At 39.0% G+C, this 16,090-nt stretch overlaps 1 protein-coding gene across 2 annotated transcripts; it reads left to right on the top strand.

The window, feature by feature from the left end:
• The first annotated feature begins 36 nt into the window (after nucleotides 1-36).
• cul2 (cullin 2) lies at nucleotides 37-14,685 on the top strand. 2 transcript variants are annotated; one of them, XM_026180134.1, is made up of 21 exons: nucleotides 37-207; nucleotides 1,582-1,720; nucleotides 2,075-2,177; nucleotides 2,262-2,356; nucleotides 4,796-4,901; nucleotides 5,130-5,212; nucleotides 6,895-6,991; nucleotides 7,247-7,357; nucleotides 8,220-8,382; nucleotides 8,530-8,654; nucleotides 10,171-10,278; nucleotides 10,389-10,448; nucleotides 10,544-10,672; nucleotides 10,837-10,923; nucleotides 11,033-11,185; nucleotides 11,276-11,353; nucleotides 11,442-11,508; nucleotides 13,118-13,320; nucleotides 13,424-13,525; nucleotides 13,641-13,757; nucleotides 13,989-14,685. In XM_026180134.1, the coding sequence occupies exons 2-21, from the start codon at nucleotides 1,602-1,604 to the stop codon at nucleotides 14,118-14,120; spliced, it is 2,238 nt and encodes a 745-aa protein (XP_026035919.1). In that variant the 5' UTR covers nucleotides 37-207; nucleotides 1,582-1,601; the 3' UTR covers nucleotides 14,121-14,685. The 2 variants fall into 2 exon arrangements, with proteins under 2 accessions (XP_026035919.1, XP_026035918.1); XM_026180133.1 differs by lacking the exon at nucleotides 37-207 and adding an exon at nucleotides 361-620.
• Nucleotides 14,686-16,090: the final 1,405 nt, after the last annotated feature.

The following is a 16,090-nucleotide window of genomic DNA, read 5'->3' as shown; positions in this document are numbered from 1 at the left end:
TATCGTAAACCTATCAAGTGCAAGAGAACGCCATTTTCAAACAGTTTACAAGTTTTATTTGATTAATTTTCTTCCACAATTATCAGGTTTGTGTCGGCTTTTACTGTGAGAATTGATTGATTGATCATACTTTATTCATCTCGAGGGAAATTGGAGCTTGGCTCTTGAGCTGCCTGGTAAAGGTGCTGCATATTTGTGAGACCTAAGGTAAACAAACAAACAAACAAACAAAAAAACACGTTTTCTAATACCAAAACATTTCCGATGATAACCCAGAGAATATGAAGAATATGACATTTTTGATGGTCAATCCCTAAGCAGTCGCCGTAGTTTGGGCGATACCATTTTAAATGGGTGTTCTCGTGATGTTGATTTAAGGGGTTTATTTTTATTACAAACAGATTTGGAATAAATTATTTAAAGTATTAAACTATTATTCAATACAAGTAACCACAGGGAATGGTAACAGTATATTTTATGACTATCACCCATCTTGATAATACATCGGCATCTAACAAAATGGTATAATCCAAGAGGTAGGGAAGACCTGTAAGTGAGACAAATCAAGCCTGTGACAGCGGAGAAATCGGAGTTTTATAACAAGTAATTACTGTACAGAGGTAAGTACTATCCAGGAGTCCTCGCTCGACCTTAGTGAACTGTTTTGTTTAACAGCAGCACCGTGTTCTGCCGAGCTGTCAGTGTAAATGTGGGAAAATTGTGAAGAAGATGACAGTTTTGCTAGCGATAGCTGAGCTACTGTTAGCTTGCTGCTAGCCGACTGCTAGCTGATTCACCAAAACTGTGCGGACTTGAGCAGGAAGAAGTTAGCTTGCTAGAAGCTAGTTAGCCTTTTAGCTCGCCATCCTATTTTGGGATTGGCATTCCGCTAGCTAGTAACCTTAACTTAGCTACGTTAAGCGCGACTACGAGAGGAATGTTTATTAATAATGCTTCGTTTTGTATGTCGGACATCTGTAAATGTGAAGTGGCTGATGATGTAGTAGTGTTTTCTGTGACGTGAAATTAAGTGATATGAATGACAAGAAATAACACTGGGCCCAGTTTCACCTTCTGGTCATGTAATCTGTGATGGTACCGGCGCACACCCTAGAAGCTGGTACTAATATTGCTAGGTAACGTGCTTAAGGATGTCTGCTACGTGATGCTGACACCAGTGCGTACCAAGTTTGACCGCTAATAATGACACAGTGAACTTGTCTATTCTGTTGATTTCATCTGTTGCTGCCAAACTGATCTGAACAGGCTGATGGTGTTGCACTCATTTTTGTTTGTCTACATATAAATTTTGCCCTAAGAGTAATGCTGTTTTCGTATTTGTATTATGGTTCATGTGAAAGTAAAAATAAACAGTCGAGAGAATACACCTTGCCATGATTTCTTTTATGTTGCCATTGCTACTGAGGCTGAGTTGACTGTTACTGTCATATATAAAGCAAAGTACACAGTTGCATCATTAATGAAGAAACGAAAGCCAGGAACTAAGCCCCTTATTTCTTCCTTTTTAAAATCTCTTTGCACACTCCTCTTTTCATGTGCTTTTTTCTGTCGTTCTCTTAGGCTAAAAGAGAAACTGTACAATGTCCTTAAAGCCACGGATGGTAAATTTTGACGAGACATGGAACAAGTTACTGACAACAATCAAGGCTGTGGTGATGCTCGACTATGTGGAAAGAGCCACTTGGAATGATAGGTTCTCGTATCCTTTATCAAATCAAATCAATTTTATTGTCACATCACATGTGCAGGTACACTGATACAGTACATGTGAGTGAAATTCTTGTGTGCGAGCTTCACAAGCAACAGAGTTGTGCAAAATATAAGAATGGCTAAATCTGAGACTAATCTGAGACTTTACCAGCTCGCTTCATGTTTAACCAATTTAGCCTGCAACATGAGATTTTTTTAAAAAGTTTCAGCACTGGGTTTGAGTGTAAATACAGATTTGCCAAAGCATTGTTGTCATTGTAAAATACATTTGTGTTTATTCATTTTTAATAGCAAATGTGTGTATATTTACATCCCTCACATTCTTCCTGAACATTGTCACCAGTGACATCTATGCCCTGTGTGTTGCATACCCAGAGCCTTTAGGTGAAAAGTTATACACAGAGACCAAAATCTTTCTTGAGAACCATGTTCGTCAGTTGTACAAGGTAAGCAAAAGTTCTTCTGTGCTTTTTCTTTGCTTATCACATCGCATTTCCTCTAAAGCTGCCACGCTTATGTGTGTATTTCAGAAAGTTCTGGAATCAGAGGAGAAGGTTTTAGTGATGTACCACAGATACTGGGATGAGTACAGTAAAGGAGCCGACTACATGGACTGCTTGTACAGGTAACATTTCTGCTTTTTTGTGTGTCTGTAATTTCAGTGTTTCAATTTGATATCAGTGAGTCACAGAGTTGATTTACACAATTTACTCCAGCCTTTTTTTCTTTTTATCTATAAACAAAATGTTTGTATAGCCTCTGTTGTTTGAGGTTGCCTGATTCAAACCATAAGCATGTCTGTAGTCGGTGTTTCACATTCACTTTTAACTGAAGGCATGAGTTCACCCAGGCTTCTGTGTTTGTCAAGTCCACTTGTTTGTTTAGCGTTCCTTAATGCAAAGTGTACTAATTCTGTTCCTTTACAAGGCTCAGTATTCCTGCCTTTAGTTTGTCCCTTAAAATATTACTTTGAATGTCGTTGTGTGAGGTGCCAAGAGGCTTTCGGTGTGTCTTTATTCACTCTAAATCAATATTCCCTTGTAGAGCTCTTAGATCTATTTTTATGCGTGCTACCCACCAGACTCCCTGTGCATACATATGCTTTTGTAATTTATGTCGGTCCAAGCAAGAGAGAAGAAAGTAAGGCGCTTGGCTTTAGTAGTGAATTTCTTCAGTTGTTAGCATCGAAGAGAGATGCTTATTATTCTTAACACATCAATTTGTGAAATACATGTGTAGTTGCGTTCAGTTTGGACTGAATCAGAACAGACTTTGTTAACTTGTAAGTTTAGCTTGCTGGATTGAGCAGGCGACTGATGAGCTGTAAGACTGCTGCAGAGTTCTGGGTTCAAATCCACCTCAGGCCATTTGCTGTGCGTCTTCTTATCCTCTCTCTCTTTCTCAGCTTTCCTGGCAATTCTGAACTATCCTGTTATAATCAAAGGAACAAAAAATGCCCCAAAATATATATAAAAAAAGAACAACAACAGCAATAATGACTATTTTATTTCTACAGTTCTGCTCTCCAGCAGTTACTGGTACTCAACACTAGCTGGTATATTGGCAGGTTGACTTACAGTCAGAGTGAATGAGAGAAAACAGGCTGAATGTCACAGGCAGGCTGCACAGCTGTGAAATATAATATAATAGCTGTGCGCTATTTAAGGTGGACTAAATTAGCCATCATGGATTAGAGCTTGAAAGCAGTTGTCAGTTTGTCTGGAAGTTGTCCTGCTGTGCTAACTCAGTTTTTGCTTTGTTTGTCAAATACTAAGGATTCATTCATTTGTACGCAACTCAGGCTACAATCCTCCTTCCTCCCATTCAGCTTCCTGACTGACTTGTGGCTTCACTAGTGCTGAAACGTTAAGAAAAGTTCAGCACTTCAAGTGCTTGTGGCCAGCTAGTCAAATCATTTTGAGTAATGAAAGAGTGTTGTAGCTGCTTGTCCAGCTTATCGATTTACATCAAAATTAATAAGAAATGAACATTATGGTGAGTAATTTCCCTGAAGCAGCGTATACATATGAATCCTCCCTAATAGCAAATGCATTCAGAATTTGATTATCTGTCATATAAATTAGTTGTACTACAAACTGAGACGTCCTTGTAGCAGTGTTTGGTACTACTTGGTAAATAAATAAAACTTTTCCACTGATGTAAGTGTTAACTCTGGACTATTACTGACTCATTTACTGTTATCTTGTTCTTCTCATAGACATTACAGAACACAAGGGCAAACTCATTTTTGCTCAGTACTCAAATGTATCTGTTATAAAATGCTACCAGTAAGAGTAGATGATACAGTTGGGTATTGAAAATGTGAATAGGCACATTAAAAAGACCAACGCTTTGTTAATATTTTAACATTCCCCCAAAACAATTTTGAACAAATTGTGGAAAAATTCAAAAACTTTTGACTACACAAAGTACTATTGCTGCTTTGATTGTAGTTTAATTACTTAATCTACAGTTTTTCAGTTCTTTTCTTTGTTTTTTTTTTTGTGTTTTTCAGTCAGAGCAAATTGGCTGAACAAGTAAATGAAGCTCAGCTTCAGTTTCTGCAATGTAAAGGGCAGTGGACACTGCCAGAGGATCTGGATTTCTTAAACTTCATCACTGTGAATGTTGGTTAACAGATCCAAAGATAAACAAATCTTTCTGAGCATATCCTGTTATGTGAGACCACCAAGCATTATTAATGTGTTTGACTAGTGTTGATAACCTTTTTAAAATCATTTTCTTGTCATTATTTTCGTAAATAATAAATAATGAAAGTGCAACTAGACTAAAAAAAGCTTTTACAAAATATAATGGGAGCATTGATTACTGTCTGGATATTGTGTTTCACTCATTAATTTTGAGATAAATAACCACAGAGTGAGCAACCAAGAGGTTAACCAAACAATACCAGTAACACACAGCGTCTATGAGTGAATGAAAACGGGATGCATTTGTCAGCAGCATTTTAGTGTTTCTTCAGAAAACATGAGGCCTGTGTTTATTCCTCCTTCCAATCTTTGCGATGCTTTAAACATCTTGAATATCTCCCCACATTGTTCAGGTACCTCAACACTCAGTTCATCAAGAAGAACAAACTAACAGAAGCTGACCTGCAGTATGGCTACGGGGGAGTGGATATGAATGAGCCGCTTATGGAGATCGGAGAGGTACTAAGCATTGGCATAAAAACCTTTGCTGCACATCTATTTTTCAATGGGCGCTGGGATTATATTAGATGGAGATAAGGGGAGTGCTTATAATGGACAGATTGGCAGGATTCAGTATCAGTGTTCTGTTGCATAGGCCTACATTTCTCCTTTCACTACCCTTCTAGATGTAGGATTTGTCTGTGCTGAAGCAGAACTAATATGCTGTCTTTTTGTTTTTCTTTGCAGTTGGCATTAGATATGTGGAGGAAGCTAATGATCGAGCCTCTTCAGGCTGTCCTCATCCGGATGTTGCTAAATGAAATCAAAAAGTATGTTTATTCTAATTTCTTTTCTAAAAATTTCTTTTCTTTTCTTTTTTTGCCAAAAACAGTCTGTTGTAAATATTTTTGCTGTCATCTATTCCATCATTTGGCCTTGAGTTCAGTTACTGTAGTGGCTGTCTTCCAGTCCCTATATAGAGTAACTGTCTTTTGGGGAAGTTTGTAAAATGTGTCAGCACAATATGCCTGAGAAGATTTAAGTGCGGATCTTTAATGACAGTCTTTTATTGAAGCATTGTAAGGCATACATGTTTACTGACTTATAAAACCAATAAGAACTGGGTGCACTAGTTTGATTTTATTTAGGATTTTCTCCAAAATATACCTGCAGGCTGAAATACACAAACCTGCACTAATATTAGGTAAATGTCCCTCAGCAAGTTGCACCTCAGCCAGATGCTTTTGGTAGCTGTCAGCAACATTACCAAGCTTCTGACGTGATTCTGGCTGGATTCTGATCACTCTCTTTGGCAGAATTCAGAGAGTTCATTTCAGTTTGTTTGTTTCCTGGCACAGTCCCGGCTTTTTATTTCATATCAGTTCAATTATATTCCTCTGGTGCCTCAGTGCCCTTTATGTTGTAAGGTAAAGATCTACAATAATACAGTGAAAACCCTCAACAGTGGGAAATGGAGAAACTCTCTTTTAACTGGAAGAAACTTAAGACAGAACCAAGCTCAGGGAGGGGCAGCCATCTGCCATGACTAGTTGGGGGTAAAGGGAGGGAGATGGGACAAAAGACAGGCAGAGTGGTGCATAAACACATGGAAAATGAAAAGATTTGAGTGAAGAAGAAATGCAGTGCATCATGGGAAGCCTCAAGCATCTAAGGGAGGGTTCAGGGTCACCTTATCCAGCCCTAACTGTAAGCATTATCAAAACAGAAAGTTTTAAGTTTAATTTTAAAAGCAAAGGGAGTGTCTGTCTCCCGAATTCAAACTGGGAGCTGGTTCCACAGAAGAGGGAAGACTCTGCCTCTCATTCTACTTTTAAATACCCGAGGAACCAAAAATAAGCCAGCAGTCTGAGAAAGAAAGAAGGAAAAACGACACGTTCTAGTCAGTTGTACTCAATCGCTAACTAGAAAGCACGGCACCATTAAATGAAAGATTTAAGTGAATGTGTGGATATTTTCCACCATGTGTGAATTAGAGAAAATCCCAAATTAATCCAAACTTGTGCAACTCTTAGTTTTGAAAGTCATTAAAGATGTACAGTCATTCCATCCTGGAAAATGAACTCTTCGAAGAAATCATTAAAAGCCCCAAATTGCCATGACATTCATGCTCATGGTGAGTGTAGGTAAACTTCTGGCCACAGCTGCATGAGTCAGTTGCTTTCACATAGTTTTGTTAGTGTTGTAATACTTGTTCCGTGTTTCATAAGTCTTTCCCCTTAAAAATACCCTCCATGTTTTAACGATTAAACAGATGACTAAAACTAACATGGACACTAAACATTTCAATAATAATATAAACTAAACTGAAATGAGCAACTCTACCTCACTAAGAAAAGAAAAAAACTCAAGTACTGGATTGGCATCCTTAGTCTGGATCCATGATCTTTATGAACTATTTACCATATGCTAAGGGAAAAAAAATGAGATCTGCTAATTTTAGCTCAAGGCAATTTAGTTAAACATTTCAAAAAACCTTCCCCTTCTCTGACAGTGATCGTTGTGGTGAGAATCCCAACCAGAAAGTAATCCATGGGGTCATCAACTCCTTTGTTCATGTTGAACAGTACAAGAAGAAGTTTCCACTAAAGGTGAGGCAACAAATAACAGCTCAGCCATCCAATTCCTACAGTTTTGTTTTGGGATTTTTTTGTTTGTTTGTTTTTGTGGGGGGTTTTTTAGGATTCATATTTTCTGCGCCATACGAACAATGTAGCCAACTTTCACAGCCATGAATACCACTAGTTTTGTGTTTCATGGAGTACGAAGCAGCCTTTTACATAGACCAGTGTATACATATTAAACGATAACTCCTGTGCATGCCACGTTCTCTTCCTATGCTGCAGTTTTATCAGGAAATCTTTGAAGGGCCATTTCTGACCAAAACAGGAGAGTATTACAAACAGGAAGCCTCCAATCTACTGCAGGAATCCAACTGTTCACAGTATATGGAGAAGGTAAGCTAAGATGGACAACAGATAGTAAAAGTATGTGAACGCTGGATGTGTTCCAGGATGAACATGAGCGAACAAGCTCCTGTAGTTGAGCATCGCTTTAAACGTCTTGATATTGTTGAGCTTTCTTGTGTTTAAGAAGTCAAAATGAAGCTCAGTTGGTTTGGTTTTAGTCACTCTTGGATTTCTAATGACTATCACTGCATCTTTCTGTGAATGATTGCGTGTATGTGTGTGCACCACCATCCACAGGTTATTCATATCAACTCATCAGTTCCTGTCAGTCTGGTGACATAAGAGTTTTAATGTGAATATTAGCTATATCATTAAATCGCTAAAGCTGATAACAGGATTTCCTGGGCCATGTCTGCTACCATGACACCATTTCTCTGTCACTTAGTCACTGCAGTAATCACATTTATGCTGTACGTTTGTCCCTTGAGCCTGTAAACAGGGTCATCATCAAGGTCAAGCATTCCCATTTGATAGATCAATATATGATATGACTGCGAAAGAGCAGCAGCAGACTCTATAGTACTATAGTGTTCTTGTGCTTCCTTATCTGACCCAGTTTACAACTATGTGTAGGAAAAAGTGTTGTTTGTCCTTCTTTGTTATCGGCTACGTGTTTCCTGAAAGAGCTTTATAACGTCTTTTAAGGAGTGTTTCAGATTAAGATGTTTGTTTTGCCATTAAGTGTATAGGTGTATATTTATTTTTTCCTGTAAAATATAACGGTGTACAGGTATAAAACCCATCTCCTTTTTTAAAGTGCTGATAATCATGGACCTACAAATGATTTCTTCTGTATTTGATTTGAAACCAAGCTACCTGCCCTTTTGATCACATCTTTCTTTTGTGGCAGGTGTTAGCACGGTTGAAAGATGAAGAAGTGAGATGTCGGAAGTACCTGCACCCCAGCTCCTACGCCAAAGTCATCCATGAATGCCAGCAGAGGATGGTGGCAGATCATCTGCAGTTCCTACACGGGGAGTGCCAGAACATCATTCGGCAGGAGAAGAAAGATGGTTCGTCCGCTTGTGGTTTTTTTGTTTGTTTTGTTTTATGGCTCGAAGACAGTGTTTATCACCAAATTAATTATATACACTCTCACAAAGTACGCACTTCTAATGTGAAAATCTGTGTAATGTGAAACGTTGTGTCATTTTGTCCAGACATGGCCAACATGTACACCCTGTTACGGGCCGTGTCTAATGGGTTGCCGCATATGATCCAGGAGTTGCAAGTCCATATCCACAATGAGGGTATCCGAGGAACCAGTAACCTCTCTCAGGAAAATGTTAGTATTACACCTGTCTACATTCGTATGCCTGTCTCTACTTGTACATACAACACACCTAAGCAATTGCCAATGACAGCAAAGAGGGAGCTGATTGACATGTAAAAAAAAAAAATTGGAAAGTGCATCAGAGGAAAACTAGTCTGGAATACCTGGTAGTGGTCAACCATCTCTTCCTCTGTGGATGTACCTTTAGATGTTTCTTTAGGAATTAGGAATTACCTTAACCAATGGCAAATTACCAGATCACCAAGGACTGTTGCATTATTTATGAGGTAAAGAATCAAGTATATAAACAAAACTAAAACCCTCAAACTGAAAACTACACATGCTGAGGTTGAAGCGTGTTATGCAAATGAAAGCCGAAGCGCTGTAATTAGCTAAGACATTCCAATGAGAAACTGCATGCTTAAAAATGCTTTGGTTTAAAGTACAGTAAGCTCGTCGCCTTAAAGTTCAGTTAAATTGTATATCTGACTTGTTAGTAACCAGATTGTCACTAATATGTACGATGGCATAAGTGTTTTACAATACTAGGATTTCAATCTCCATACCAGTACCAGTTTGAACATTCTGTAAAAGTGAGCTTTGAATAAAGTGTGATCTTTGTTATGATAAAACAACGAAGAATTTTAAAGCTGGCTACAAAAACATAAGAAACACATTTTAATAAATTATTGTGAAAGTAGAAAAGTTCAAGTTTGTCATCTTGTCAGTATCTGACTGTAAGTTCTCTGTTCACACTGCTCCACCTCAGTCCACAGCTCTTTACATCCTCAGCTCTGCTCTTTAGCACTGAAACCATCCGATTTGGCTGCCCTGCTCCGGTTTCTCTCTTTATTTGCTCGGATTAGTTCTCCACACTCTGGGCTCTCTGCTCAGTTCAGCTACAGTTGCCCCGCTGCTCTGCACAGCCAGCAACCCGCCTGGTTCTTAATGTGTCTGTAATCCTTTCTGTCACAGCTCAATATTCAATCTTTGACCCCTTCAACCTGCAATAATTATTTATCTTGTATCTAACTGTGGTCTATTTGTTTCTACGTTAATGATAACAAGTGGCTAACGTGACTGTCAAGTAATTAGTAATAGTTAAATGGCTAATTTTAACATGTGAGCTGGCCAAGTTAACATTTGTGCTAACTATTTAACTAACTGTTAACTAATTCAGTGTTGTCGAAACAGGAGCTTTACAGACCTCTGGAACTGTCGATCAGTGTTTTTTGAATTTTAACTACTTTAGCTGTTAGTGAGCGGAGGATCTGTGCCTGACTGTAGCAGTGCTGTGTGAAGTTGTGCTGGAAGAGGCTAAGATGGCACTGTTGGTATCAATATTATTGCAAATGATGATAATTTGATAAGTTGACATACATGATCCCACTTTTTCCCTCAAATAATTTAATTACGTTTACATTTTTAGCTGTCCATTGTTTTTAGCATTTTTTGTTTGTTTTTTCTCTATCGTTAAAAATGTCTGTTACTTATACTGCTTTGTCTTTCTCCTGCTACCCCTCCCTAGATGCCAACCCTGTTTGTGGAGTCAGTGCTAGAAGTTCACAGTAAATTTGTTCAGCTCATTAACACAGTTCTAAATGGAGATCAGCACTTCATGAGTGCCCTCGATAAGGTATCAAACTCCTCACGGTCTTATTGAATGTACAAGTGTGTGTTTATTTTCATTTCTCTCACAATTCAAGTCATTTGACAGCCAGTGTTTATTTGATGTCTCTTTCTCAGGCTTTGACGTCTGTGGTTAACTTCAGGGAGCCCAAGTCCATCTGCAAAGCCCCTGAACTCGTGAGTACGCACACAGACACACACACACAGAGCATCACGCAGTGCTGTACCCCATGCCTTGACCAGGTCATGTCCCTCCTTGTGTTTCTGTCCAGCTGGCGAAATACTGTGACAATCTACTGAAAAAGTCTGCTAAAGGAATGACAGAAAATGAAGTGGAGGACAAGCTGACCAGCTTCATCACAGTGTTCAAGTACATAGATGACAAGGACATTTTTCAAAAGGTAACAAGAAGGCGTATTAGAAAAGGAGAAAAAAACACATTTTGACATAACAACTCAGCCCTGAAGTTTGATTTTGAGCTGAAAATAGTGGTGTTCATTTTAATATCTTCAGTTGTCCCAAAATATACATTGTTTGTCTCTCTTTTTTTTTTCCTTTTCTACAGTTTTACGCTAGAATGCTAGCAAAGCGGTTAATACATGGTTTATCGTTGTCAATGGATTCAGAAGAAGCCATGATCAACAAACTTAAGGTAAATCCACAGCTGGACTTGTGATGTATGAGACACCTAAGGTTCTCTGTTTTGCTTCTCATTTGCCTTCTTTACTGCACCTCTGCTCATACTACTTCTTACCCTGCAGCAAGCTTGTGGCTATGAGTTCACCAGCAAACTCCACAGAATGTACACAGACATGAGCGTGAGTGCTGACCTCAACAACAAGTTCAACAATTTCATCAAGACACAGGAGACAGTGGTGGACCTGGGAATCAGCTTCCAGATCTATGTATTACAGGTCAGTAAACACAAATGCTTCACAATGAAACTTTAGCCTGTGTCCCACATTTTAATCTGTAATGTTGTGGTGTATGCTCTCGCTTGGCAGGCTGGAGCCTGGCCTCTCACACACGTCCCCTCCTCCACATTTGCCATCCCTCAAGAACTAGAGAAGAGCGTGCAGATGGTGAGGAGCGCTGCATAATACTCAAAGAGTGATGCTGATCAAAGGAGCACATTGTTGGACTAACCTTGTTTTCACCTTCCCTTTTCAGTTTGAGTTGTTCTATAATCAGCACTTCAGTGGGAGAAAGTTGACCTGGCTGCACTATCTCTGCACAGGTAACACAAATACACAAGAATTATGCAAGATGCGAGTATAACAAGGCACCATTTTCAGCACAAACAGGAAGCGTAACAGAAACGGGAGTACTGTTATGAAGGACCAAACTATATGTTTTTGTATGTCAGAGATTTGTTTCCCTGGAAGTGGGACATGCATGTGTGAAAATGATGCATACATCATTAGGATCGTGCACGGAATCTGTAACTTTACTTTCTTTTTCAATCCATTAAAGTGATTCCGTCAAACATGAGTCACTGTTACATGAAAACATCCCTTTAACCTTTGCAGAACAAGCCACAGTTGTCACATAGCAGTGATTTGATTGTACATTAGGTGACAAATAATCCTTGAAGCCAGAGTTTAGTGAATTGGCTCCTATATTTTGACAGGTAATATAAAGTAAAGTTACGTCCTGTGTACGCTCATCAGGCACAACATTATGCTCACCTGCCTAATATTGTGTCACCTTAGTCCCCTTTTTGATGCAAAAACAGCTCTAACCTATCGAGACATAGACTCTACTAGATCCCTGAAGGTGTGCTGTGGTACCTGCACCAAGATGTTAGCAACAGATCCTTTAAGTCCTGTAAGTTGTGAGGTGGGGCCTCATTGAATCTGACTTGTTTGTCCAGCACATCCCGCGAATGCTCGATTGGATTGAGATCTGGGCCAAGCCAACATCTCAAACTCGTTGTTGTGCTCCACAAACCATTCTTGAACTGATAATTTGAGCGACAGTAGCTCATCTATTGGATCGGACCACACAACCAGCCTTGGCTCACCACTTGCATCAATGAGCCTTGGCCACCCTTGATTCTGTCTCTGGTTCACTATTGTTTATTCCTTGGACCACTTGTAAAACATCAACCCTGAGGACAAAATGTTCACTTGTTTCCTAATATACCCCACCCACTAGCAGGTGCTATGATGAAGAGAAAATCAGTGTTACTCACCTCACCTATTAGTGCTCATAATGTTATGCCTGACTGCTGTATAGTCACAGGAACACACCCATACAGACATCAGTAAACAGATTTATCAGTTATTCAACAAGAGTTCACTTCAGACAGGTTCCATATGCTCTCAGACCATGACCCATTCTGGGTCAAGATGATGGATAATCATTTTAAAGTTATCACTCTCCACTTGAGAGACGTTTGTGGTATGTAATAATCTCTGAAGAACATATTAAATTTTACACATCAAACTTTAGCTCCTCTTAGCATTTTGAGATTAAAGTTGAATCCCATAAGTCTGGTTCTGCACTCACTGTAAGGTCGACGGACCTGTGTTTGTGCTGAGGACGTGTTTCGGTTTTGTCCAGTGTGCAGTTAAAAAGCCCGTTTAACACATGTAGACTTTATTTTCATCATTTGTGGTACCATGAGATCAGTTTGAGCAGACTAAGATGGGACCTGCAAATGGGTGTCTCATGCCAGAAGTTGCATGATTATGGTTTGGCGAAATCTTCGAAACAAACTTCTAGTGAGATAAGCAGTTGAGGATGCAGGACAAGCATGCACGGAGGTGAATGAAGGTAGTAACAAGCAGCGAGCTGGACTCATGCTAACTGACAAATGCAAATGTAATTTGTTTCCTGCACAGGTGAAGTAAAGATGAACTATCTATCCAAGCCCTACGTTGCCATGGTGACCACCTACCAGATGGCTGTGCTGCTGGCCTTCAACAACAGCCAAACAGTGACCTATAAGGAGCTGCAGGATGGCACGCAGATGAATGAGAAGGAGCTACAGAAAACAATAAAGTCCCTGCTGGACGTCAAAATGCTCAACCACGACTCACAAAAGGTGTCAGCTTTCATGTGGGATCACGTGGATCCCAAAGCTCAGCTAATATTCCATTAAGCACCAAGAGTGTTTTAAATTCAGAATCCTTTCCCTCTTCTCACAGGAGGAGATTGAAACCGAGTCGACGTTTTCACTAAATATGAGTTTCACTAGTAAAAGGACTAAGTTCAAGATCACAACGTCAATGCAGAAAGACACACCACAGGTCAGGCAAATAGATTTTGATCTGTCTCTGTGCTTTGTTATAAGATAACTGAGCAGTGTATATACATGTGTGTTTGACATTTAAAAACGTGCCCCCTGAATTGTCTCATGTTTAGGAGATGGAGCAGACGAGGAGCGCTGTCGACGAGGACCGCAAAATGTATTTACAAGCTGCTATAGTGAGAATCATGAAAGCCCGCAAGGTGCTCCGGCACAATGCCCTCATCCAGGAGGTGAGCAGAAGCTTTTGTCTCAAATAGGTTGATAGAAAGAAACGTACGTGCCAACAAGTCTTTGAGGTCAATGTCAGAGGGATTTACTTGGATTGAATGAATTGATGCTCGCAATGAAGGGCTGTTGGAAGCCCGAGGAGTAAATTTAGCATGTGCATAAGTGTTTTTAAATGGTTACCTGTTATGAGATCATCTATATTTCTGCTTACATATGAAACTTCATGTGTCCAGGTCATTAATCAGTCCAAAGCCAGGTTCAACCCCAGTATCAGCATGATCAAGAAGTGCATCGAGGTGCTCATCGACAAGCAGTACATCGAGCGAAGCCAGACCTCGGCAGATGAGTACAGCTACGTTGCATAAGCAGAAGAGTCGAGCCACAGAAACACCCGCCCCTGTGACTGACTGACTGACTGATAACAGGTTTAAAACACGAAACGGATTCCTTCATTCATTTGGTTTTGGACTGTCTGCTCCGATCCCCGTGCAGCAAAATAAAGCGAAACCGGTGCCTCCATCTTTGAAAAGAAGAAAAGTCATCGTGTCACGTCATCATCACTCATAAGGCTCTCCTCCCGAACCCTGCCCACTTTCTGATTTTTAAGCTGTTTACAACATCACCAGTGCCACGCACGTGTGCGTCAAAGAGAATGCCTGTAGCTGTTTGAGAGCGGAGAGCTGATAAACTACAACAGAAAATAAAGGAAAAAAGAAAAAATTGGAGACACTTTTAAAAGAAAATGCTTTCTTTTCTCACATTTGCCGTTGTTGTGTGTTTATTTTTTTCTTTGTTAAATGTATTAAAGTTAGGAAAACATTGTAATAAAATGTTATACTGATTATTGTATCTACTTTCAAATATAAAGACAAACATGATCCTGCTGCTTGTCAAATAAATGAATAAAAAACACAGATGGGTTTATGTAAAGGTTTGTGTAGTGTTTCCATTTCAGTGAGGGGGATAGATATAATCATTACAGGTAATGTTTTCTTGTTGTAGTTGTGTACACACTGTAAACACACTATTCGGATCAGCTGCCAGAAATATGCAGATCATCAATATATCACAAAAACACTGGAAAGGAAGCCTGCCATGTTTCTTATCTGTGTGTCAAGCAGCTGCGAGTAGTGATTTGACATTAATATGATGAACTGATAAGGGTTGAAAGGTGGCAATCAGATGAAAAGTGAGGATAGGATCACGAGGATAGGAGCTGGAAACAGAGCTTTCCCATATGAGACAGGTGGCTTGTACAGACAGGAACAGACCTTTTCTGTGTTTATAATCGCAAAAGAGATTCTTAATCTCAAGAGTTTCACTTCCTAACTAAATAAAGGGAAAAAGAAAAGAACACAAGCAAGTTATCACTTGCAGTATTAACAATAGCCCAGAAAACCACGTGTTGGCATGTAAAATGCTGGGAACCTGAAATAGATTCTTTTCATTAATCGCACCTGTGGAATTGATTGATTGATTGAAACTTTATTTTGAACATGTTGAAAAAGTACAACAAAATAGAATTAAAAGAGACAAATGAACAAAGCAAAACAAAAGGAAAACGAGCAACCACAACTCCAAATAACGTTCATGTTCAAAAAGGAGCAGGAAGAAGCATAAGCTTATTTAATCCCACCCCTTTTCCACTATCTAGTATCAATAGACTACAGAAATACCTCCTTGCAATTACATTATATGTTATGTGTAATTTTTTTTATTTTTTTTTATATATATACATATATGTTTCTATCTATCCATACATACGTATATACACATACGCACATATACACATTTACAATAACCCCATTAACACCTCAAGGATACACAACCTACAAATATATATATATATATACCCATACCAAGATACCCGTGCACCCGCACACACATGAAAATATTAGACAAGAACACCCTATCAAATCTCTACCTTTTCCCTGTACCCTGTAAAAACCATATCCTTAAACCGCTTTTTAAACTGCGCCATGCTTGGACATTGCTTCATATCTTTACTTAGTCTGTTCCACAGCTTCACTCCACACACAGAGATGCAAAAACTTTTTAATGTTGTACGGATACGAGGATGTTTTAAATTTAATTCCCCCCTCAAATTGTATCCCCGTTCCCTTTTAGAAATTTTTTTTAGAATATTGTCAGGAAGCAGGTTATTTATTGCTTTATATATAATTTGTGCTGTGAGAAAATGAACCAGATCTGTGAATTTTAGAATTTTTGATTTTAAGAATAGTGGATTTGTATGATCTCTGTAACCAGTTTTATGGATTATCCTTATGGCCCTTTTTGTAATATAAAGATTGATGATAGCGAACATTTGTAAGTA

This window comes from Astatotilapia calliptera, chromosome 9, assembly GCF_900246225.1.
Source record: "Astatotilapia calliptera chromosome 9, fAstCal1.2, whole genome shotgun sequence".
Classification (NCBI taxonomy): Eukaryota; Metazoa; Chordata; class Actinopteri; order Cichliformes; family Cichlidae; genus Astatotilapia; species Astatotilapia calliptera.
Note: the sequence above shows the minus strand (reverse complement) of the source record. Positions and strands in the feature narration are given on the sequence as shown.